This window comes from Pipra filicauda, unplaced genomic scaffold (assembly GCF_003945595.2).
Source record: "Pipra filicauda isolate LSUMZ 115617 unplaced genomic scaffold, ASM394559v2 scaffold212_size3012638_pilon, whole genome shotgun sequence".
NCBI lineage: Eukaryota > Metazoa > Chordata > Aves > Passeriformes > Pipridae > Pipra > Pipra filicauda.
In genome coordinates, this window is record NW_024104324.1 from 2,549,645 (window position 1) to 2,576,453 (window position 26,809).

Sequence of the window (26,809 nt, forward strand, 5' to 3'; positions counted from 1 at the left end):
ATAAAATACCCCTCTTTTTCAGTTCCCTCTGAGAGGTGAAAAAACTCACTTACAGAAGCAAGCATATTCCACTGAAAGAAAAGGTGATTAATCATAGCTGGAGCCCATACTGAAAAGGAAAAATCCCATTTGGATCCATGCCTTTGTCCCAGGATCATTCAGTTCCATCTCTAGTTTGGAGAGAATAAGGGTTTTTTTGATTAAGGACCACAAAAATGTTACTTTGTTGGAACAAAACTAACAGCAACCAATGCTCCTACACCACCACCGTTGAAGGACAAAGAGCTAATAAACAGGTTTTTCACATATATATTCACACTCTAATAGTTGAAAATGCAAGTCATATCCAATACAGTTCAAGCTGTAACTTGATAAATTCTTCCCCAAAGTAATCAGACCATGCAGCACAAGAGAATGGATGCTGGTCTAAAACCAGAGATATTACAAATTTAGTATTTCTGAAACCTTTCTGAGAAACAGGATACACTGGTAGCTCAGCCAAGCCCTCAGACATGTATTTCGTAAGAGACATATCTGCAGGCCAAATAAACTTTCAGGAAGGACAAAACAGAAGAGAAAGAAAGAAGCTACAAAAGTCCATGTGGATAACCTAGTGGGTTGTTTTCTGGAGGAACAGGAGCCATGGAAATGTAGGATACCTGGAGAATCCTGACCCAACCTGACAACTCTTGGGTAGTTACATCCCTTGTATATCTGCCCCAGTACCCGCAGGCACTGGTAACCACACTGCCACTGGTTTCCTATTAAATCCAGTGTCTTTGTGAAATACTCAAGGAAAGACTTCCTCTAATATGGGAATATGGAAATTTTCAGTTTGTTTAGGGAAGTATTGCATTTAAGGGCCAAGGAGATCATGCTCCTCCATCACTGATTTCTTTCACATTCTCTGGGCAAAGTCGAGAAGAAAGACGTGTGATCATTTCCCTCCCCAAAACTGAGGAGGGCTTTGACCCTGGCACAGCTATCTGCCACTGTGGGGTATCACCAAGCATCTCTCTCAGAACAGCAATTCCTACAGTGGCCTGGGGACATTGCAGACCTGGACTGACTGGCTTCAGTAGGTCTTGTAGCCTCAAATAAAACCTGCTCTAGGTTCAGTCTGTGGAAACTTGAGGGAAATTCTGAGCAGGTTCTGATTGCTTCCCTTTCTGTCACTGTTCTGCCCTACAGAAAAGGCTGTAATGGAGCAACAATACTGCAGACTACTAAATTTTTTCACAGCCTAATTCTGGTGGAAGGTTGTGATGGCCTTTTATGAGTCCCAAGTGGGTTAGGTGCCTGCCTTCCCCTGGTGCCTGTGCAGGCTCAGTGTCTGACGTACTTCAGCATCTTTGGCATTTCCACTGTCCGTAGGTGCCTCTACACCTTTGCAAACCCAGCTCTAAAATCTTATTGACTTAAATCATAGGATTAAATCCTAAGTTTTAAAAGAATGGCATTTTCAGACACTTAGAGTTATTTTGCCATAAGCAAAAAGTCTCATAGTCTGTGTATCAATTATGACTTATGAGTCAACTTGACATAGTTCAAAATGCTCAAAAGCAGATGTGGCACTTAAAAGCATTGCAGAAATACAGCAGTGAAAGCCAAAAAGGCATGACCCTATCAACAGTCCCAAGCTCACGCACAAACTCTGGGTGTTGTGTAGAATTTTTATTTTTGCAGACTTTTCTAAGATCTGTTGGAAATAACTGTAAATTGAGAGTGATATTTGTTTGATGTTTAATTCATGAGCAATAGTGTCTGTTGCTATAGGAGTACATGTGTTTAAAATAATTTCTACCCTTGGCTCTTCCCTGGCCTCTGTGTTGGCTGCAGCATTTTCAGTGCAGGTCTGATGGGTGTAAGGATTTTGCAGCTTTGGCTGTTGCAGGCAGGAAGGAGCAAAGCTCAGGAGCAAAGAGATTTTCCCTGAGAGTGACCTGCCACAAGCCCTGAAAAGATCATATCTGGGAAATGATGATCTGATCACCTCCCACAGCCCCAACAATCAAGCAAGGGGGAGGTCAGGTAAGGAGGTCTTGAACTAACTACAGCTAATATATGTCAAAATTAACGGCTTGAATTACACACAGAGATAATTGGCAGGTCGCTGGAGATCACACAGCATTGCTATTTCTGGATGCCCTTGGGGCATGCTGCAGTAACCCAAAATAGATTGAACAGAGTCTGGTTCACTGTATCAACATCTGGGTCAGGAGCAGAAGGAAATTCCCTCTGAGCATGCATCAACAGTGAAAAAATCACCACTTCTCCTGGTGCTTTGACTATTCATCAGCTACAGAGGTGCTATTTCTAAATGCTGGCTCTGCCCTATACAACCCAGGTAATGCCATCATTTATCCAGGCAGCTTCCTGGGGCCTCTCAGTTCTTTATTACTCCTAAATGCTGTGGATTGAGGAGCAGAGATGGTGGCCCTTCAGGATCACTACAAGCCCAAGGAAGGCCTTGAGGTTTGCCTCAAGGATGGATTGCCTCTTGACTCCATTGGAGGAGATGGCAGACCTGTTGGGATAATGCAAATCTTGCAACTGCACTGAGCTTTCATGCATGAAGTTCTGCCAGGGTACAATCTCTTCTGTCCGTAGATTTTCAGCTAGATTGTGGAGATGTCCAATGCATAGCCTGCTACCATACAGATATTTCCTCTATCTGGTGTGGCAGAACTAAAGGGATGACTCTGGGTCAAGTATTAGTGCTTTTTTTCCCTATTCTTTATGCAACGTGTGTACAGTGTTTTGATCTCAAGTGGTTCTAAATCTAGATTTTCACTTTGGAGTCTTTGCCTTGAATCTAGTTCAGTAACACCTAAGACCTGTTACCATACAAAGAGCTGCCATGTGAGCTGTATCCAGTGGCATCTTTATTAGCCTCTATTAACTTACTACAGGTGGGAAACTGGCTTGTTCACAGCACCATCCTCAGAAGAGAGCACCCACCTTCTTCCCCTCCATGCCTTTTCCTCCAAGCATACAGCACTGCCAGCTTTCTTCTCTGTAAGCTCCAAGAGAAGATTCCCTGAATATTTCAACTAAAGATCCTGTCTATGAAGCAAAACGTTGCCTGGATCTATGCTTCAGTGGCACGACTCCATCTCCTGGTAACCCGGGGTAAATAAAGCCAGCTGATATTTGGTAGTCTCAGGATCACTCTTGGGCTTTTCCTGTTACACGGAGTGTGTGTGTCCCCTGGCTGTGCCAGTGGCATCCTGGTGGAGGAAGCTCACCACAGGGTGTGGATGCATCCAGTGTGAGACCCTATATGGCCAGGCCAGCCTAGCATGGCCAAACCTCTCTCTGTTGCAACTGCTGTACACAAATTAGGGGTACTTAGCCCGTAACTGCACAGATTTCACTTTGGATGCTTGAGGAGGTTTGAGCTCACACAGTGGTAAAGGGGTAGCCTGGACGTTGAAGTCTTGGATTCAATTACCTTAAAATGACACCACTGTGAATTAAAGGTGTTTGTGACATGTGAAGCAGGAGGTTAGAGGACATAGTCTAATTTCAGTGCTTAGTCTCTTCTTGCCCCTGTTTCCTCAATAACAAGGGGAGACAGTCCTTCCCTATTTCACAGGACTCTAATATTGTACAAGTGCAAGCCCTGTAAACACCCAGAAGTTATCTTTTCATCTTCTCAAATGAAGATTTTATTAATTTTGGACAAGAACATCTTATAAGACTTTAAAAATACAAATAACAGAAATAAATATTGATAACCATGAAAACAGAGAAACTATAGAGAAGTGGTAACTTAGGCAGCAGTTCACTACAATGATGTGAAAGGTTCCTAGAAATGGAAAAATTCCTCCTTCACAGTGATGACTCTTGCCCTTTAAAAAACAACCAGATGAGCCTCTTTCTACCCACAGGGCTCTCCTGCAGTGACAGCTACATTAACCTTTGCTGACAAGCACTTCTCTTTGCTTGTAAAATCAGCTTAGTGAGTGAAAAATTCTTCTAGACTTTAAAATGGTTACTATCAAATGGAGATAGACTCCATGCAAAACAAAACATCCTCATGCCTTGCAATTACTTCTGTGTTGTTAGTGCTGCTTTGAGATCAGTGGATGGGCTGATACAGGATGATGTCTGGGCATCTGTCTGCTTTGGCTAATATTGCAGAAGAGATGTGAATGCAGGAAAGGACACTGGGGTTTTTGCTGCATTTCTCTCCCTGAGCATTTCTCCATGCTTATCACCACATTGTCTGGACAATGAGCAACAAAGCAGAGGAGCAGTAATATATGCTTGGGCTATTTGTCTGTTGCTATTAGAGAAATGCTTCAAAATTGCACAAAAAGCCAGCAAGCTCCCTCCTACGTGCGGGCACACACACACATGGACACATGCTCCCTTCCTGACATCCCATTTCTCCATATTAACTTCACATTCGCCTTGCTTGTACATCTGAGCTGCCCTTTATATGCAAGAAACTCCTCCCGTGCAAAGGGAATTCTTCTAGGTTTGGGCAAAAGGAGGGTCTGCCAGTCTCCTCCCACCCTGTTGCAGCACCAAGCTTTTGAAACTGGGTCACATGAGCTCTGCCACCTCATCAGAATTGAGCTTTCATATCACCTACGGCCATTTCAAAGTCTTCATAGCCCCATGGATTGAATTTAAACCATGCCATGGATAAAATTTTGATGCCCTCGGCAGTTCTATGATATTTCTATGACATTTGTAATTGCTGAGCAGAAATCTCCAGGATCTTGGCATAAAATGCAAGTCAGGCTCCCAAACTGCTGCCCCCCTGACACAAATCTGTCATGTCCAGGACCTCAACAAAGTACAGGAAGCCAGTACATCACTGAAAAGAATAATAAAAGCATAGAATAGAATAGAATAGAATAGAATAGAATAGAATAGAATAGAATAGAATAGAATAAAAAATTTAATAGGTTAGAATAGAATAAAAATATAAATAGACTAGAAATAGAATACAATAGAATATACACTTGAAATTACATTTTTTATAGTTGGCTAATTTTGCAGTGTAAACACAATATATTCTTACACTGTGTTTCCTTTAAGGCTCCACTGCCAACCCATGACATTTATTGCAAAACTCCTGCTGAGCTCAAATATGCAAACCTGGTTTTCAAGCCTTCCTTCTCACTGTATTAGGTGGGACTGGAATTGCCCAGGCCAAATAATTGACTGTTAAAACCCTAAAGTAAAATATTGAATTGAATGTCAGGAAGGAGCAACCTTCTACTGCCAAAGCATTGGGAAATGACTTTCCTGAAAACCCAGATGCATATCAACTGAAGTTACTTTTCTAATAGCTCCCAAATTAAGCCATTCTTATTTGCATTATTCTAGGATGTTGAGCTTCAGATATCTTTGTAGAGATGCAAAGTTAACTGGCAAATCAGACGAAGACTGCTGAATTTCTAAGAAGCTCATTGTGTACACTTAGTATTATCAAGTGAAATTTTGGAACTGACCTGGTCTGCTATGCGATAAAATTTAATTGTGTCATACAGTTCATTAGGGGAGAGGTCCATGAACTCTTACTGAAACTAAACTGAGTACCTTTGTGAAATATATTTATGAAAATCTGTTTCATGCCACTCAGAGGGAAAATGATTTTCTCCTGCATACTCACATGAAAGACTGCCAACATCTTGTTTTACACAGGTATAATTCCATTATTTTGACATCTAACAAGAAAGTAAAATCCAAAATAAATACAGCTGTGAGAATTCAGGCCTGTTTTCTGTAGATCATGGAGGCACAATTTTCAGCCATGTAAGTCAATGGCAGCACAGCTTTCAACTTCACTTGGGCCAAGATTTTAGCCAGGATATTTTGTCATATGTGCTTACATGAGAGAAAGTTTAAAATAACCCACTAAAAAGGAAAAGACCATGGATAATGCAGCCAGGGTGCATCACTCGAATGCAGTTTACAGCTTTGTTCTACAGAGAACTCATAAGCCAGAGGTCCAAAACACAGCGCAGTTCTTTGGACAGGGAGCTCCTTGGGACTGAAACCAATTCTTTGGGTTCATGGGGCACTGAGATGCTTCTGTCATTAACAGACTACTTATGGATAGGAATCCAAATTATTCCAGTTAATGGAATTAATGAGACCTTAAACTTGAAAAAGTTGTCTTTTTTCCACTATCTCTCCCCATTTAGCAACCTAGTATTATGGCTAGTGGTGATCAACTACAGGCTCTAAGACTTATTCCTAAACAGTACATCCCTTTGCTAAGCAAAAGAGATAATTTAAAAGGCAAATACTACCCATGTGCTTCTTGGGTACCTGTCCATTCCCCTCACTCTTAAGTGTTCTGGTGCTGGAGGGTCTCAAGATTCCTGGCTGTTCTGTGCCCCATCTTTCTCAAACTGCCACACTTTCTGTCTGGAGTTGGTTTTATTTCATATCCTGAAAAAATTGTAAGCTTACTCTTTTTCGTTTGTTTGTTTTCGGTTTTTGTTCAGCACCAACAAATAAATCTGATAATTGGCTCAGACAACAATAACTTTGGGGATGTTTTTTATTTGATTTTGGTTGTTTTGCACCCAGACTGCTATGGATAATAAAACAGCAGTTCAATTTCTCAGCTTTAACAGATGCATCTGACTGCTGTGTTTGCTTCACAGTTTCAGCTATGAATAAAATTAATCAAGGCATGTAAAGAAACCATGGGGTCAAAACAGTTCAGAAAAGGGTCACTAATAATCTAAAGCTGTGGTCAGAATGTCTGAATTTTAAAGTCTGAAAGAGCCATGGGAGGAGAAGGCTACTTTTTTCTACTCTTAAATTCACATGTAGATATGTTTCCAGTTCAATTTCTGTGACTCTTGTTACTTAGTTTCTGGAAATAAACTAACAAATCCTGAGATGGATATTTGGGAAGCTGTGTGATTATTATTCCAATCTCTTCCAAGATCTAAAAGAATTTCTAATTTATCATATCAAGGTTTCCTGATGAGTAACCATGAGGGAGATTTCAAAGGTCAGGAGAAATGAAATGCAGATTTAAATTCAAATTAATCAGAGGCTGACTCCAGACTGGCTTACACTTACATGGGTAAACATTCACCGTGGACTATATATCACTCCAAAACATGGAAATACAATCTAGAATTGAATTTAAGAGCACTGAACAAAATGTAAGCCATAAGAAAAAAGCTGTGATTGAAGGTGAAAATCGTACAGCAGTGACTGGGGAGCACTAGGGCAGAGAAATGGGTGGACATGACCTCTGAGTCTGCCTGACCAGTCCACGTCAGGCACTGGGGTAAGGTGATTGATACCCTTGTTAGCCTCAAGATGGTTTCCCATTTTTCTGGGATCTGCCACTCTTTCAGGTGGGGAGGGATCCCTAAGGACCTGTTGCTACAGCTTTAGGTATGGCTATGCTGTAGCACAGGGACCATAATGCTGCCCAGGTCTGAGGTTTAGGGATTTTATATGACAGCTGTAGAAAGACTGAAAGTTTTGGTCAAAAGTTTGTCCGGCATACAGAAGCTCTGGTAGATGTGTTTGCTTTATTTAATCCATATATTTGCCCATTAAATAATTCAGAAGATGTTATATTAAACAGACTTCAGAGAAAAGTGATGGAAGTGCATTTGCTGAAGCTTGTATAATGAGATATTCCATAAAAGAAGCCGGACTTTTAAAGTCAAAATGGATTAAGGGCATGAATTCATGTGTCCCATGAGAACTTATTATAAACTCGAAGGACATTCAGAGACCTTCAGAAAGAAGCAGTTCTCACACTTGAGTTTAATTTTAGTACCATTGCAGTTGTAAATAAATTGGTTTTATAGTTGTTTGGGTGTGAGTAAGAATTTTATCTGATCACCCAATTAGCAGTATGGGGGTTTTGTGAAGAATGAGGAATGTATTAAGGATTATTTTACACAATACTGAACACAAAAAACCAAATCTATAGAAAATTGTGCCTTTCTTTTAAGACTACAAAAAGAGAATTTAAATTATACCAAATAAAACACTTTGAAAAAAGGCAAATATGTTTTTCCTTATCTGTGCTATTGTTATAACACAATCAGCTTGGACACTGATAACAATATCATCAGACTCATGGCTGATTTCATATTCTCATACAGTAATAATTATATTATGATCACTCTAACTACTGCACTGTCAAGGCTGCAGGAAGACAACTTGCCTTAAAGTAATTCCTTCAGTAGTAGTGTAAAAGAAAGAAAACTAAACTGGAAGCTTTCCCGTTAGTCCCCAATTGCCGGTGAGGGTCTTTCTTCCCAAACTTGGCTGTGGACACAGCCAGAGCAGTGAGGATGAGGGAGATGGTGGTGCAGGGATTTCCTGCTGCCAACACCTCATGCTGGTCTATCTTGTAGAGCTTATTTTGCAAAGCAAGCTTCAGTGTGCCTCCCTTCCCATGCCTCAGGTAACACAGACCCTCTCCTCTCATCCTACTCTATTTCCCTTTTCCCCCTCATTTTCACAGAGAATTCAGCTTTTGTTTGGCAAGCCCAGTTACAGGGAAATCACTCCTTCTTAGTGGTGATTAAGCATAGTTAGTGACTTAAAATCAAAAGCTCTTCTTTTAGCTTCCACTAAGAAGTAAAAAATAAAAAAGGACCATATAAATGATGTATAAATGGTCATTCTACTTTCACTCCTCGTTGATTTTTCTGTAGCACAAATAATTTGTCTCCCCTGTTTATTTTAAAAGTGCTTTGGAGCTGTTCAACATTATTCCTGCATTGGACATGAGCTACCACTGTTACAGGTATATGCAAAATGTGATAGACCAGAAGACTTCAGTTGGAAGGGACCTACAATGATCACCTAGTCCAACTGTGCTGCCCATATATGATGGGCTGCTCAGCTCAGGGGCAGCAGACTTTTAAGTATCACCCATCAAGCATGCCTGCTGTTACTGAGACACTTTCCTGCAGTTCTTCAGCAAGGTTCAGCTGCTCGTATGTAGTAGGTGAAAAACAACTGGTCTGAGGCCTGGTGATTCATTTGGTGATTCTGCTAATGAAATAGCACGTGGACAGGTAACAGCTTTCACTAGTTGTCCATTTTTTCCCTGCAGTAACTGCTGTGTTTTAGGTTAATAGCCAAAGTTATGTAGGATTGTAAGACAGAGTCTGAGAAGGGGAAATATTAAGCTCTCTTCAGCATCAGGTTGCCCATCATAAGCTTAGTATTGATTAATTATATAATTAGTTAACATAATGATTTTCATTTAAAAAAAATCTGATCTCATTTATCAACTGCAAACTAATTTCACTTTTGCTGTCTGTCCTATGAATTTAAGATTCATTTAAGACTGATCATGCTGTAAGTGAAGGCAAGTCCTACTTTTACTTAGCAAAAGCAATATTTGCAGTAAGTAGTTGCATTTCTTTCTGTACCAAGCCTTTTGCACTTTGGTTGTCAAATGCAAACATATAAAAGTTGCAGTTCTGAGATTTTTAAACTTCTAGCATTGCACTGGGTTTCTTTTCTTTATTATTTCTTTTTTAAATAAGACTATTAGCGTAATATTTAAAGTACTGAAATAATGTGATAAAAAAAAAGTCTTCTTAGTTTGTATTCTCTTTGTCGGGCTGCTGTAGATACAGATCTGCCATCTCTTGCCTTGCACACCACTCTGGAAGGGCAGGGATAATTACCCCAAGATTTAAGCAGAGGCTGTTAGAGTATTTTAGCACTACCACAGTAAAGAGCACGAGCGTGTGAAGTTGTTGAAACAACAAGGCTTGGTACCTCCAAAGGCTTAATCCTTCTGTCCAAGGGCAGTGAAGGAAAGAAGCAGTTTAGCATAAAACATTTTTCCTCCATCAGCACACCCCACTTTTGGCTGGGACCATACTTTCAAGCTCATACTGGTGACTAAGTCATGTCTCCCTATATCTGCTAAATCACTGTTTCAGGGATGAGTCTGATAATTGGGTTCTCTTTGTGGTGCTGAGATGTGGACACCTGTTAATGAGAAAGTTGACCAAGGACACTGACCCAATTGACACCAACCATTTAGCAGCTGTCAGGCAGTAATGACTCCTAGTCACTCCCTATCTCGCCTGGGTTTGAACCAGTAACCCAGAGACAAAGGGCTCGTATCTCATTACTGACAGTCCCTTGAGCCACCTCACTCTCTCACAGCAGATGTCTATTGCATTAGTGTCCAAATCATGTTTTTAAAGTGTGTCCTGCATTGGAAGAAGTTTGCAAAGGTACGTCTGCCCAGCACCTAAAAGCACCTTCCTGCACCCAAAAAGTGCTGGGGCAGGCTGCTGAGGGACAGGGATGTACTGTGGGCTCCATCCCCTTTGTGGGCTCCTGTGCTCCTGCATCCCTTTGTATCCCAGTGCCCAGTGTATTTCCAAATGGGAAAGGGGCTGAAAGTCTTATGTGTGGCCTTTAAAAATAACTGTAGGTCAGAGGAAGGGGCACCAGATTATAGACAGGTATAAAGTCCATTCTGGATAGCTGAGCTGCTCCCACTTACCCCAAGAGAGGATTCAGCTCACCCAGTGAAACTAAAATGACTAGGCTTACCTGTCCAACATACTTGATAAGTACCAGGACTGAAAAATAATCTGCCTCTAAGAAAATACACGAAAATATCAGCAGCCAAACACATGTTGGTTTTGGCTTCAATTTGTCAGGAATCTGATCCAGATAGTATTCAGCAGTGAGCACTAGCCAAGCTGTATTTACAAGCTCCAAAACAACATGCTTGTGGGATAGATCCCACAATAAATGGCAATAAACTGTTATCTGAAGACACTACATGCAAAAACAGCCCTTGCAACTTCTTTTTTCCCTTCCCCCTGCTTTCAACCTGGCAACGCTGAGCTCTGCATATGGAAATGAACGGCTCCTGCTCTGGTAGAGATGCTGCTTCCGGCAGGGCTGGTGTTCAATAGTGGGCAGGGTCCCCTTCCAGGCCCCATGGTGGCTTTTCCAGTCTGTCAGGTCAGGTAAGTGAAGTGAAGAACAAAAGCGTGACTGTGTGCAGGAAGGAGAAGGGATGGCAGCAGTGACCTGTGGCTCCTACAGCCCATCTTGCCTCTGCCCCAGCCCCCAGCAGTGAGGAGAGACCTTTGCTTGGGGGTTAAAACTAGGGAAATGCTGCTGATGTTGGTGATGAGGTGTAAGAAGAGGAGCTGGTATGTCTCTGAAATCTTCTGCATATTGCTATTACTGTTACAGTTTGTATGACAGTCACTTCTGTGGTCCCCATTTGTAGACTCCAGCCCATGCAGGGTAACAGCACTGACTGCAGAAAGGCTTCCTCCCTGATCAGTATGTCTCTCAAGGACACCAGACTTGCATCTAGGGACTACTTGCTCTGGATAATCTGCACAAAAGCAGCAACAGCAGTCCTTTCATACAGCAAACAGTGCAAGACGTCGACATGCTCAGCAATTGAGAGGGCGGGAAAGGGAGGTGCAGCTCTTTTGCCATCACAGATCTCACACAGATGTGGTTCTGGGAGCTGATGGCAGCAGATAGGCCCAAGGGGGTGGTGAGCAAATACCAAGTGGCTGAAGAGGCTGTCCCATGTGCAGGAGGATCAGGGCAGACCCTGATCACTGCTCTCTGCTCCTCAGGCACTGGGATGGCTCCTGGGGGATATTTTTCTGCCTCCCTGTGATGGACTTAGGTCTAACCTAGACACCAGTCCTGAATTTCCTACCAAGGGAACTTCTATCTCTTTTTTTTTTTTTTTTCCCATCCCTCTCTCTCTTTTCATTACTTGCACAGGGTTTGCACAGAAATGTGCCTCCCAGTCCAGCATGAAAACTTCCTTTCCCACAACCTCTCTCCTTCACTATTCTCTGCAGATCTCTCAGTTGCAACCAAACCAGAAATACCATGTAACTACTCTTTTTCTTTGACACAGAGAAATTCAGTGCTTGGCACTGTTTCTAGTCCAAAGAAAGACTTACTGAATTAAGCAAGGTTAAGGTAAAGCTTGGAAGCTTTATGTGCAAACTGAATCCAATCTTCTGCTGATGGCAGTGTGTGCTACTCCCTTGTTGCACTACACCATCTGCCACCACTTTGCCATATTTTCTACTCTTAAGCCTCCAGTTGAAGTCCAGCCCAGCTCAGGAGAAGGTCAGAAGTGATCCTTCCCCTGTACTCTGCGTTGGTGAGGCCACACCTTGAGTATTGTGTTCAGTTCTGGGTCCCTCAGTTCAGAAAGGATATTGAGGTGCTGGAGTGGGTCCAGAGAAGAGCAACAAGGTTGGTAAAGGGACTGGAGCATAAGTCCTATGGGGAGAGGCTGAGGGAGCTGGGGTTGTTTAGCCTGGAGAAGAGGAGGCTCAGAGGTGACCTCATCACCGTCTATAACTACCTGAAGGGAAGTTCTAGCCAGGTGGGGGTTGGTCTCTTCTCTCAGGCACTCAGCAATAGGACAAGGGGGCACGGGCTTAAGCTCCACCAGGGGAAATTTAAGTTGGATATCAGGAGAAAATTCTTTACAGAGAGAGTGATCAGGCATTGGAATGGGCTGCCCAGAGAGGTGGTGGATTCACCGTCCCTGGAGATTTTTAAACGCAGATTGGACGTGGCACTGAGTGCCATGATCTAGTAAATGGACTGGATTTGGACCAAGGGTTGGACTCGATGATTTCGGAGGTCTTTTCCAACCCAATCGATTCTATGATTCTATGATTCTATGATCAGTTAGCAGAGAGCTGAACTCCACAGGGCCCAGCTGGAAGCACCAGGATGGTTGTTCAAGCCACTGCACATTTTAACAGGCAGGTAACCAGACCAGAGGATCCTCATCAACAGGACTGGTCCTCGTGGGTGATGCTGTTGGCGATCCCAGCAATAAGGCTGACCTAAAGGACATGGGGTTAAGCTGTAGGGATCACACGGGTGTAATAAATTTGCTTTGATTCGATCTGTTCAGCTGGAACTTTGGTTTCCAGAGTTGTCAATTCTGGAAACTTTCCTGAGCATTACATTCACTTCTAATGAAGGCAAAGCAGGGATTACAGCAAATAAACTCAAATGTGCAAGCAGAACTGATCAATTAAGCCTAGTACATCCTGCATGCCATCAAAATCAATGTACATCATGGCTGAAAGTAGTATCTGCAAAGCAAAATTTGAGTTGTACCCAAAACATAAATCTTTGAGTTGGTCTGTTCTGGAAATGAAGAGAAGAGACTAAAAATAAGATTATAAGTATGGGGATCTTTGCTGCTCTGGCTGCTCGGCACTAGAATGATTCCTGTGTCTGACAGATTATCTCCGCACCACTAGAAACGATCAGAGCCCTAAGGCAATTAATTCCTCACTTTCAGAGTTTTACTTCTGCAGGAACGATGATTGCCATGGACAATAATGTGGGCTGCTGAGAGGGGAGGGTTTGGAGCGAAGGTAAACAACCCCCGTCAGATAATGAGCAGTGAATACAAAGGCACAGCAACCTGCTTGCAGGAGGGAAAAGCCCAATCCAGACCAGTGTTGCTGTGATCCACTGAGCCATGGGGAAGGCTTCATCATGCTGGTGACAGGGTGCAGGAAATTTAATGACAGCCATTGCCATGCTGGGAAAGGAGCATCACTTCACCATGGCAATCTGATCCCCACACCCCACCTGGGCTTTATATTCAGATGGCATCTCTGTTTGGTAACAGTGACCGTGTCTGGCAGTGGCAGCAGATGTGGGCAGAATGCAGAGAGGCCACCAGGACCTGCTGTGGTCACCCAGGCCAGGAAGAGGATGTCAGCCATGCCAACTGGTGTGTTGACTGAGAGGATCACCCATCAGGAGGTCTAAAATGACACCACCTCCCTGCTTGGTTCATGTGTGCAGAACACATCACGTGGTCCCCAGCCCCGCACCGTGGAGCCAAGGTGCCAGTGTTCTCAAGGCATCTCTTGCCCAGCACCCAGCCCAAAATATCAGACCCAGCAAGAGTCACCAATCCAAACTAAGGGGTGGGAAGCACAGAGTAAAAAACACATCTACAAACTCCAGAGGATTTTTTAGTTTCACACGCACAAGAAGAGACAAGCTGGAAGTGCTACATTTATATCTGAATTGCGAGCGCGATTTCCCGGAGGGCTTTCCCTCATTCAATTCAGTGTGATGGTGAAGGCCCTTTGGAAAAGGGCCTGGCTTTGATCCAAAACATCCTCAGAATTCTGGGATCCCTGATGAACCAGCAGCATAAACAGCTAATCTGCAGCCTTTGCTTTCAACTTAATTGTTTTGAAAGGAAGTTGTTATCAGGAACAGAAAGGGATCCATAGCCTGGAGACCTGCAACAGCAAGTGGGGTCTTCTGCAACATCTCTGTGCCAGAACGAGCCCAAGGGGAAGGACACTTTTTATTGTCCCTTTTTCCAATCTCAGCCCAATTTAATTTCATTCCCTTTCAAATACCACACAAGGCAAAGGTGAGGGGTACTGTGTCCCATCAAAAGGAAATCCCCTTTGGGATTGGTGTTTGGTGTATCACCCTGCATTTTGTAACACTGTTTCAGTTTTTCCTTGGAAAGGCTGATGATGGATTTTGTGTAAGAAAGAAATTTGTGGAATATTAATTTTTGTGCTGAATGTACTAAAACTGGATGTTGTCACTTATGCCACTGTTCCTTTAACTTGCGCTGCTTGACACTATGAATTATTCAGATATCTCTATGATATATAGAAGTGGTGTCAGCATTTTAGGGCATGACTCTCCTCTCTTATCTGCTATAAAATCCCAGTGGTTTCAGTGAGCTATAAAAGGCAAAATTAGGTCCTCGTTGTTGTCTTGCAAGCAGAAAATACTCTTTACCACTGAGTAAAGGGTACCTACAGGCCTAGCTTATAGTACAAAACTGGGTATTTTTAAGTCCCTGGTGCCTCAGTACACCTAAAAGGTCATTTATTCATTTGGAAATAAGAAATTAGAGTGTAATGAAGATGGGGAGATCGTATAACATTGCTTCTTTTCTCTGTTGCAGAATTGCTCGGGTTTCATTGACCTCATGCTGCTTATACCAATGGCCTCATCTGCTTGAATAGCAAGGTGTCTGTACTGTAGCCAGCAGTGCTGAGCCCAAGCACAGAGCTGTGCCAGGGAAAAGGAGGAGGTATGTGGAATGGAGCCCCTGAATAGCCCAGGGGCTGTTGCATCCCCCAGGGCATGGGATGTTTGGGGGCAATCTGCCAAGATCAGAGGCTGATTGGGCTACAATCACTATCCATGAAACAGAATGCTCCCTAAGAAGAGTGTTGATAATTTTTCTATCTTCATGTTAATTTTTCTCCTGTTTTTAAACCAATGATGACAAAGATAATTCAGGTGAAACTGTTATAGATTCATTATCAAGCATGGAACAGCATTCACTCTGCCTCCCTAAAAGATTTGTTGAAGGGTTGTTAGAGCAAGAAAAACAAGAATAGAGATGGCAAGAGAAAAAAAAAGTCCATGTAATATACACTTGGCAAAGCCATCGTTTAAATCACCAATCGCTTAAATGAAGCAGGTTTAAATCTTTGGAGTTTCCTGGGCCTTGTACAGTGGCTGGGTGCTGCATAGCCAGAAGAGATGCAACTATAAACATTATAAACATTGGGACTGTTTTTGTCTTGCAAAATAACCTCCTGCAAGTTCCTCGGTCTGCGGGAAGCAAGTTCTGCCCCCAGATACACAGAGACCCCTCCTGTGAGCTTGGCATATAACCAGGGCAGAATTTGTCCTCGATGATGTACCCTGATGTCAGGGTAACTGAGGGGTGCAGTTTAGTGATGCCAAGACAGGTAGAAATTCTTACCTTCCATTTTTACCATCTATTTGTTAGATCAACTATTTATGAAGGAGTATTTACAAAAGGCAAAAGACATATCAAGCTATCTCTGGCCTTCTTCCCATGTTAGGTAGAATAGTAAATATTTTTGGAAGTGATGTAAACCTTAGTGCTTCTGGGAAGAAGCCAAGTGGTACCAGATGGCAGAGAGGAGGAAACTCACCCTATGGGCAGGTTTTTCACAGTATTCTCATAAGCATCTGGTATTTGCCACTGGCAGAGACAATACAGGGGCCAGCACTCTGAAGCAGTCTGCCTGTCTTTCTATTCCTGCTACTGGCTGATTTCTTACCTATTCAGAAGATGTTTTATCGAATTTTTATTTCTTGACACACACTTGGATCAAAAGTCTCCATGTCACTCCTCTTTGGTGACTCAGTTCACCAGCACATGGCCTCAGCTCACAGGCACATGGTGATTCTGATGATTCAAACATTGTAAGAGGAATTTGGAGATTTTTCTTAACACTTAAAAAAAAAAAAATTCTGATATTGTGTGCAACCTTCTGACTGCACAATGAAGTTGGATCCTCACCACACACTAAATTAGCAGTGAAATTTTTGCTCTAGTTATTACACACGAGTTTGGAAAACGTCAATCACCTGGAGCTCCCACGTAGGATCAGCATTGCCTATTGCTTCTTAGGATTTAGATTCCAGTCCTTTACCAACATACAGATTAGGGATGAGGGGAAAAAACTCCATTGTATTGCGTGAAATGGTTAGGCACTTGCATGAAAACAAGTTGTGCTGAGCACTGTAGGTGAGGGGATTTTTATGGGCTTTTTCTTTTTGACTCAAACATGCTATGTGTGCCCACTCTGTAGCTGCCACTAAGACTTGGTATTGCTCCATCAGCCCTGTGAGGGTGCCTGTGTGGAGCAGATCTGGACCCAACATGTGAATGCAGGACACTTTGAAATGGGACGGGAAAACAGAGTTTAAGGTACATCTTGAGCACATACACCTCCCATGCCTTCCTTCAAGGAACAGCTCTTCATCTCCGCTGGTCTCCAGTTTGGACACAGCTCTTTGTAGCAATGTTTAGAGGCTACTGCTTATGCCTTTCAGAGGACCTGTTTTTATGGCAAGGCAAAGAGTTTGCTGGTCATAACCATAATTCTGTGAATATCCTGAAGTCTTTCAAACAAGTTGGTGCATTTTAGAATTTTACTAGCAGTTTCAGAGCAGAAAAGAAAAAGGCTTTGTGGAGACAAGATGAAATCCTCCACTAAAACATACCATTTTCATAAGGAGAGTGAATGAACTGGATGGCCCAGCTCTATTGCCAGAAGCCAGCATTAAGGAGTGCTTCATAATCTTCCAAGGGACTGCATTTTCCTCATTGCTTAGCCAGATGGGCAAAGGGAGGCATGAAGGCTTTTCATGGGAAGGTTCAGCTGACCTGGGAAAAGAAGGAAGAATGGCACATGACAGTTCTTCAGGTAACTGCTACCTGGAAAATTGTTCTGGCTGAAAACACTGCTTAATCAGGCTGAAAGCGAAGTGCCTAACTTGAATGCATAGATTTAGAGCATTGCACATTTTTTGTTATTGCACAGCTTTGTCTTCACAAAGGAGGGCTCCCACTGTCACAATCTGGATGCTGTATTTCAAAACATTAGTCAAGGATTAGTCCTTGGTTCTGATTTATGAGAAAGCACCAGTGCCACAGAGGATTTATAACCCATGTAAATGATTCATGGAGAATGTGTTCTACGAGATGGGTCCCCTGTGCATGTAAACTGGAGCGTGGTCTTGATCCACAGGCAGCGGTGTGTGTTTTCTAGGCTGCCTTGGAAAACCAAGGACCTGGGAGAGCCTCATTGCGATTAATCCTGCCCCTCCACCCACTCCCACACCTGATGAGTGGGCTTTGGGAGAGCCACCCCTCTCCGGGGAAGTGGGGGAAGCGGCAGCACAGCCCTGAGCTGTGGTGGCGTCTTCTGTAATACTGACGTATCCCTGTAGAGGGAATGCTTTGGTAAGACTTCAATGAGGCTGTGTATTGCTGTGTTCTATCAGGGACCAAATTCATTTTTTGCATCACCTGCTGAGTTCAGGAGTTAACATCAAGAACATTTTACCCAGTAAGTTGTTGTGCTATCTTTCTAAAATCCTTATCTTGCTATAATTTGCTTTAAATTTCATCCCTGACTGAAGAGGGTGGAAGTGTCCATCTGATTCAATGCAAGGGATGGGCTTTGATGCTGTCTTACATGAGCATCAAAAGCTTAAGATAACACGCATATTAAAATGTTTTTCACTGGAAGCTTGCAGAAGGCCCCATGGCCAGACGTAACAAGAGGGAATCCATAGTGTGTTGTTTACCAACTGCTCCTACACTTCAGCTAAATTGGCACAAGGAAATTATAATGCCTTCTGAATAACACCAGGAAACGGGGTTTGTTCACTAGAACTAAAACCACAAACTCATCAAAAATATTCCAACATTATGTATTATTTGTGTTGATTAAAAATCTGCTTTGCAACACTGAGTTTGTTATCGATCATAAAACCTGCACTGACCTAGTCCTTTCCCTCCAAGCTATCAAAGCATTTAAACACCTATCTCAACCCAGGCCCCAGTTCCACTGTGCCCATAGATCTTCTGGGTCACAGACCCTTTCTGATACCTCTGCTTTAGCACTGCTGCCTTGCTTTTCCAAGATGAAGGGATTTTCCTCTACTGCAGTGTAAGGTCCACTTTGAAGGGAAGATGAAGGAGCAGTACAGGTGATGATGCACAGTATTCATGTGACTCAGGTCACACTCACTCAAACTCACTGACCCCATCCTGCTCTCTTCAGTGCTAATAGAGGAGTCTTTCATGGGGTACTCATCAGGACCAGGCGCCATCTGGACACCTGGCAGCTACAATGCCACCTCTCGAGCATACAGGCCTCTGGATACCCAAACACAGCAGGTCACCATGCTTCAACAGCCACCTAGGCACCAGAATGACAGCAAACCCCTTGTGGATGGCATCAGGGTGGATCTGTGATGTTAACATTTCCGAAAGCACAGACATACCCACTGAATACTGAAAACAAGTCTTAATCATCACAGGGACTTCCTCTGTGGATATTAATAATCTCCTCACTTCCTCTGAGGAGCCCCCCTGTCTGCTGGGCTCAGTCTCTGCAGAAGCATCGATAATGCTCAAACTTTGAAAGGTTTCACCTAGGAAAGACAGCTTTTCTTGGGAAATTGATGAAGCAAACATCAGGCAGGCCCAGCAATAAACTGCCCAGGCCGGGCACCACCATGGTGTAGCATCACCTGTGCCTGTGATGCAGATGCTGGAGGTTTCTCTCCCTTTTTGACTTCAGTCAATGACGAACAATTGCTTTGTAGTGTCCCCTTGCTCTGCTCCTCCTTCTCCCGGCCACTGGCCAGGGACCTGGTAGTCAGATCAACGCTTGGGAGGGTCTGGGAGAAGCACTTTCCCCTTCCTGTGGGGAAGGATGTGATTAAAACCTTGTAAATAAGAGGCTTGGCTCAAAAAATGCCTGGGTGCCTTGTAGACACAATGTAGCCATGAGCTGTGGCTCAGGGTGGTGAGAAGCAGGAGATGGGAGACAGCCTGGTCCCAAGCCACGCTGGCCATGCATGGTCTGTCTGGGACCTGTCAGAGGGGTGCCAGACCCCAGAAGCAGTGACCTCTCAGCATGGACACCTGTTTCATGTCCTAAGGGCTGACTCTGCTGCTCAGATGGCAGCCTCAGGAGAGCCTGACCAGCCATGGCCAGGACTGAACCTTCTGCAGCGTTGTCACTAAGGTGGGAACTCAGGTCAGAGCACAGCTGTGGTCCTGGGTGGCCCCTGCTTTATCTGCTCAGAGCAATTCCCCCTGAAAGAAGCAAGCAGGCCTTACCACTGGCTGTACAATGTGATTCCCTCCTTTCTAGGGAATTACCCTGGTGCATGTTTGTGCTAGGGGAGGACTGTCCTCTTCACATCTTCATGTGCAGTGTGTTACTGAGAATCCACCACCTGCAAATTCCACATGAAGTGAACTAATCTCTGTGCTCTGTCCTAAGCTCCTCTTACCCTTTTGATAATAATGGGATAATAGCTTCTTCAGGAGAAAAGGGACTACAGTGCCTACAGATGGGATGACAGAGCAGAGAAGCTCTGCTGTTTTGCTTCAGTAGGGAACAGGCAGTTATCTTAGTTTGCTCAGGGTATATCTGGGCTCAGAAATCCAGGAACAGAGGCTTGTGCAGAAAAACATGAAGAAACTGCAGCTTTACCGACTGAGACTGAGGAAGACAACACCAAAAGGCAGAAGTTGCAATCCTCCATCCCTCTCTGTTCCAACGTTCCCTCCGTGCACAGGCCATATGCTCTGCATCCCACGCTCTGGCATCGGATTTGATGTTTCTTTATAGCTAGAGGGTGTCTTGACCAGCTTTCCAGCGGTCAGAAACCTGAGGTTGCACTGGATTAACCCTGGAGCCAAATCATTTACTCAGGTTCCTCAGGAACACAAAGCTGGCAATTCCCTGGGGCTTTTTAAGGACTCATGCTGTGTCCTGGTGCATCTTTAATTTTTACAATGTGATCCTGGCCAAAAAGCAGCCCACAGAGAGATAGCATAGCCCAAGGAAAAGTGCATTAGACGGAAACTCACAGGATGTGATGCAAGGATATAGGAAACCTGCCCACATGTTGCCTAGGAAATTCACTTTATGAACTTTTCATACCCTTTACTAGGTTCTGTCCGATGTGTGCAGAAGGGATGCTGGCATGCTGGCTTCCTGGCAGAAGGACCACCAGAATCTGGGCAGATTTTACCGAGGAATAAGCATTATCTGCTTCTTAGGGCAGTTTCCTCCCGCACCACTGAGGTCTAAAGGAATATGCCGCTCCCGGGAGCAGAGACGCGGCAGGGATGCTGGAGCCGACTCCTTCAACCTGCCGATGCAGGAAGGACCCGGGGACAAAGGCGGCCGCCCCAGGGGGCGGTCGAGCAGCCGGGCAGGGAGGTGCGGGGCCGGGGCCCGGTGACAAAGCCCTGGGCAGGAGGCGGCGGCAGCGGAGATGCTCCGGGAGATCTCGCTCCGCTCCCGCGGCTCCTGGTCCCTCCCGCGTCTGGACAGAGCGGGACCGGGGCCGCTTCGGCGCCGCTTCCCCGGGCCGCCCGGCGGGCGCGTTTTCCTGCCTGTCCAACCCCACCCTTTCCCGGGATGGGGTTCTCTCCGGTAGCTTTCGTCTAAAAAAACCGGGAAAACCCGACAAAACCAACCAAACAAAAAAGGCAAAAAGCAGGGTGGAAGCCCCGGGGTGGGGGTGGGGGGGGCAGCGGTGAGCCGGAGCGGGCAGGGCATGGCAGGGCACGGCGGGGCGGGCGGAGGGCGGAGGGAGCGGCCCCGTCCCTTTGTACCTGCCGTTCGAAGGCGCCAGGCGGCCCCGCATTGGCTGCGGCGGCCGCGGCTCCGGTAACCCGAGCCGGGGCGGGCGCGGCGCACCGGGCCCGGCCAGCGCCCAGCCCGGCAGCCAAGGGGGTGGCGCGGCTCGGCTCGTCTTGGCCAGGCTCGGCTCCCTCCGCTCCGCCGCCAGCAGCCGGCTCTCCTTCCCCACCGCTCGGCTCGGCTGGGGCAGGGCCGCGCCGCCCTGCCCGGCAGGAGGTGGGACCAAGCCCCGGCGCGGCCGCCCGCCTCCTCCTCCCTCGCTCGCTCCCTCCCTCCCTCCCGAGGGCTGAGCCATTCCGGGAAGGCGCCGGTTCCCCCACCGCTCCTCGGCAGCGCCGCACCGGCATCGGCCGCCACCGCGCCGGGCTCGGCCCCACGTCGCGGCGGGGCTGCGGGCGAGCGGCGGCAGAGCGGGGCAGCGGCGGCGGCGGCGGGGGCGCGGTGCTCGGTCCGCCTCGGCGGGGAGCGGCGGGAGCGGCGGGGGGGGAACGGGAGGACAAGTGGACGGAGCGCCCGGGAACGGGGGGGCGGCCGCCGCGTAGTTGTTTTGCCCGGGGTAAGTTGACCGATCCCTGCGGAGGCTTCGCTTGGAGCGGGCAGCGTTTGGCTCCCGGATAACCTGTCGCCCCCAGGCCCCGGGCAGGGGGGGCGCCTTTTTTTTTCCCTCCCCCCCCACCTCCTTTGGTTTATGGTTTCTTTTTATTATTATTATTATTATTATGGGGTCTGTGGGGGAGCAGAATTTCCAGTCCGGCGTTGCTCTTCTTCCTTGTCCAAAGCTCAACGGAGAACTATAATATTTCTTCCCCGAGATGCTGCAGTGAATTTCAGTTCCAGGAAATCAGGCGAACGAAATAATCCGAATAACCCGAACCATTTGTTATCCAGTGAGAGCAAAAGCAGTCTAGGCACAGATGATGGCAAAAAATTCCTTGGAAGGGTCTAAAGAAGACCTGAGCAAAATTTCAGAAGAGGAGATGCTGAGATGGAGCAAGGAGGAGCTGGTGAAAAGACTAAGGAAAGTGGAGAATGAAAAGATGAACTTAATGGTGGAACACGGCAACTTGATGAAAGACGTGAACCGTCGGCTGCAGCTTCACCTGCACGAGATCCGCGGGCTGAAGGAGGTGAACCAGAAGTTGCAGGACGACAACCAGGAGCTACGGGAGCTCTGCTGCTTCTTGGACGACGACCGGCAAAAAGGCAAGAAGCTGTCAAGGGAATGGCAGCGCTTCGGGAGGCACACGGCCAGCGTAATGTGGAAGGAGGTGGGCATGTACCAGCAGAAGCTGAAGGACCTGGAGGCAAGGCAGGAGACCCTCCTGCGGGAGAACGTGGAGCTGAAGGAGATGGTGCTGATGCTGGACGAGGAGCGGAGCGGGGCCGGCTCGCGGAGCTCCATCGACAGCCAGGCCAGCCTGACCAACCTCAACGGCGGCTCGGCCACCAGGGACGTGGGGGACGGGAGCAGCACCTCCAGCACGGGCAGTGCGGGCAGCCCCGACCACCATCACCACCACCTCCACCACCACAAGGCCGGCGACAGCAAGGCCGGGGCCATGCGGAGATCTATGGATGACCTGTCCGCGCCCCTTCACCACCGGAGCATCCCGAACGGCCTCAATGGTGAGCTCCTGCCCCCCTTCCCCCCACCCCACTGTCCTGGCGCCCCCTCCCCCTGCCTGTCCGGTCCCCCTTGGCGGCGGGGTGAGGGACTCCGGAGAAGAGGGGTCCTCGCCATTCCCAACCCTACTCATCCTTGGTGACCTCTTTGGCAGCCCCGGGGGCCGGGGAGGGGCACCTGTGAGGGTGATGTGTGTGTGTGGTGGTGCCCCTTGACTGGTGTTATCAATGTCCTGGGTTGAGGGTTGGAGCCTCTTTTATCTGCAGGGTTGGTGTTTTGTTTTGTTTGTTTGTTTTGCGTTTCTTTTTTGACAAAAACCAGCCTGAGTTTTCAGGGTTAAATAAACACTGATTGTGTTCCCACTCTTCCTCCTCTCTCTCCCCCTTTAAATATTTTGGTTTACGTTTGGCTTGTTTGTTTGCTAGTTTGATAACATCGATAAAGAGCCTGGGATGAGATTTTGGAAGCATCTGATGAAAGTGCAGGTCTGTCCCACAGAGCATCACCTGTTAGCTCCACGGGCTCTTAGGGCAGGCTGGCTGTGATGTGCTTAGCAGTTTTAGAGAGGTGCAACTGTGGCTTTCCCCCAACTCCGCTTCAGAAAGAGGAGTTTTGTTTGTAGAGAAGAGGTTACTCTCGAAGGGACGCTGTACTCACGATTTTGTTGAGGCTCGTCATTAAAGTTAGAAACAAGCTCCACAGTGAAATCGTGCCAAGCCTCCTCTGGCAGTTCATAGTCAAACAAAGTTTCTCCTGTTGTCTAATAGTCATCAGGCATTAAAATAATAATATTGAAATGTCTTTAAAATGGAGATTTTTTTTCTCTTTTGAAACCAATAAGACCAAATACTTCTAGAAGGAGTAATTTATCCAAGAGGGTTCAATAGGAATCAATCCAGGCACCAATCTAATAAATTCTTGTATATAAGACTTTTTTTAATGTTCTTAAACCTCTTGTCCAACCACAGAGGACTATTTTCTGATTGGGGTGCCCTCTTCCCTCCTCCAAGCACGGGGAGTGGAATGAAGCCCCAGAGTTTGGCTTTGATTGATGTCAGCAGTGGATGTGTTTACCAGATAACCATGCTTTCAGCTCCCAGAGCTTTTGGTGGTCCCTTTTTTTTTTTTTTTTTGATTTATGGCAAGTCTTTATGTCCCAAGAGATCTGAGAGCATGCAGGTTTGATCAGCTCAGCTCACAGGTACTGTGTTCATCCACGAATTTGCTGTTTGTGGTCCTGTTGCTGCAGCTGTGTCTCAACTCATAGCTGGAGACATTCTGGCCACCTCACGCAGTAGTCAGGGATTGCTGGTTTCAGGGATGATCCAGTCACCAGATGGTGCACGGTACAGCAAGCATCTTTAAATGTTTGGTGTGGAATTTTTTTAATCTCTCTCTTCTAGTGCTGTATAAATCAGAAGTATCTGGTTTGTAAATCTACAGATAGCTTCTGCTTCTGACGTGACTCGATTTTATTTTCCTAAAGCATTGCTCTCCACAAAGACAATGTGGAGAGCACATGGCAGTTATTGAATGTGTTATTACTGTTTTGGGACAGAAGGGCTTCACAGTTCTGGTTTGTGAACCTTAAACCATGTCCCTTTTAGGTATTGATAACTTACTGGGACAAAGCTAGTTGAATTAATCTGTTAACCCGGGGCTCTGGAGTACATAAGGCATCGCCACAGCCTCAGAGCTGTCCCTTAAACCCGGGGTGAGGCACTGTGGGATGCTTCACCTGGGATTCAAAGTCATCCCTGTCTGCACAAAGAGGAAAGTCTCTGCTTGCAGAGCTCGGTCCTCACTGCCCTTCTCAAACACTGTATGTGGGACTGTGCCCAGCAGTATCATTTGGAGGGGACTGAGAGCTGAGTCTCATGACCTACCCTATGTAGGGTAAGTGTAGGGAGGGATGTCAGAGCATCTGCACGTGCATGTTTCCGTACCTGCCTTTACATCCCTTCTCATCTCCTGTATCGGAAGGAGGAATATGGGCTCGAGCATTTCAGGCGTGATCTTAGGTTTTAGTGACTCCTGATTCTGGGGTGCCTGTGGAAGGTGGTTTCTGTGCGAAGTACTGAAACTCTTTCCTTCGAACCTGTGCAGCTTCATTTCTCAGGGTGCAACGGATATGATCAGCACTTTTAAAGCTAATAATCCTTGTAAAGATGCAGACAAGCCTGATCTCTCCACTTAGGTAGTGAAGCTGTAAAATGACTTGAATAGTTGTCATTCTCAGATAGCATCGGTATTCAGCAAGGCCATTTCCCTGGCTGTGCCTTTGGAAGTGCCTCTCAATACATATGCAAATGTAGGGCTTATCAGGCCCCTTTTTTGACTGACAGCAAGTAGTCTGGGAAGGTTGCTTGCCTGGGCCCAAGCAACAATTTCGTTAGGCCTATGACAATGTGGAGGAGCAGGGCAGGAGCAAGTGAACGTGGAAAACAACCTCGATGCGTCAGGTGGGTGGTGGAGCTGTCACGGAGCAGCCCCACAGTGAGCATCCTACCGTGTCTCCTGGTCCTGTCCCTGCCATCTGTGTGTGCAACCTAGATCTCAGCCTTTTTGTACTCTTTTCGTGGTGATTTTTTTTTCTTCAGGCATAAAACCGAAGGAAGTCAGAGGAAAAATGGACTTTCATTTTTAGGTTGTAAACTTGGGTCTGTTTTGTTATTGTCTCATGCCTTTAAAGCGCTGGAGAACTAACTGGTGGGTAAAACAGACACTGCCTGGCCAGCTCAGCTAACACCAAAATAAACAACCCTGTGTATTTTCTTAGGGACAGGAGGTGGATCGGAAAGGGACACAGGGAAGAATTCAGCATCTGTAGTAAGAACACGGTAGGAGCCTTGGACAGCTGGTGAGAGCAAGGTTGCTACTCGTGAGCTGCTTGCTAGAGCACTTTTGCTTATGGAAAAGCTGGAAAGTCCCAAAATTGAAAGCTGGAAAGTCCAGAACTGTGCTGCCCCTGCTAGTAGTATCCACCGAGCTTCACTTGTTAGTGCTTTTCTGGAGGAGGCAGGAGTATAGAGGCTGTTACAACACTTCTAGGGAGGTTGCTTTTTAGTGAAATCTTAGCAAGCAAAGGTGGGTTGAATGTTTCTCATTTTCTGTTCAGCAGTCCTTTGGAAGTGAGTTGTTAAACCAGGGGTTGATTTATTGGACCCAGTGACCCACCTCAGTGTGAGGTGATGAACTCTAGATTTGTAAGGTAAATTCAGTATAAATGGCATAAGTGTAAAAAGCAAAACCAACCCAATTGGTGATCCACCTTTGCTTCATTTTTCTGAAGTCTGTTTACTTTTATAAATTGAATTTTGGAAGCTAATGATTAGTTATTCACTCATGGAAGATAAGATAATAAGTATAACATAGTGTGAAAATGGCTAATATTAGATGACACGTGTAATCTTGTGCAGCTCTGGATATTCTGCTGAGAGCCAAGAGGAAGTCTGCTTGGTCTGAAAGTAAGTAGTATGTCCATTCTCTATATGTGCTGGGACCTGGGCTGTGGGACAGGGGCATCTCCAAGCTGTGTGATGGAACTGGCCAGCTGCATGTGTATTGATATGACACAGTTCTCCTAAACCAACCCACAGATCTAGGACAAAAATTGAGGGACAGTCACTGTGTGTACTTGTGAGTGCTTTGGCTTTCTTTTATAAGCATGGTAAGAGTCTGTGTGCATGCACAGTCTTTCTGCCCATCCAGCTTTAGACAGCCATACTGAAGGGACTGCCTGGTTCCTGACAGAATTAGGTTTTAAAAAAAAGAATAATATAAAAAAAAAAGCATTGGGTGATATTAACATGACTTGGGGGAAGAAGAAAGACCTCAGGTACCATAGGATATGTCTCTGGATAGTGAGGTATATGGGAACATTGGGAGGAGTGACTCAAAGCTCCCTGAGGCGAGGGCAAGGGCTTCTACTGGTTTTAGCCTTATCTAGATCTGACTG

The 26,809-nt window shown here is 45.7% G+C and overlaps 1 protein-coding gene across 1 annotated transcript in view; it reads left to right on the forward strand.

Moving 5' to 3' along the window:
* The first annotated feature begins 21,453 nt into the window (after nt 1–21,453).
* Nucleotides 21,454–26,809, forward strand: part of CCDC85C (coiled-coil domain containing 85C) — a 108,044-nt gene continuing 102,688 nt past the window's right edge. The window contains exon 1 of the mRNA XM_027730830.2: nt 21,454–22,853. Coding sequence (XP_027586631.1) covers nt 22,142–22,853 — 712 coding nt within the window. The 5' untranslated portion in view covers nt 21,454–22,141. The remainder of the gene's footprint in view (nt 22,854–26,809) is intronic.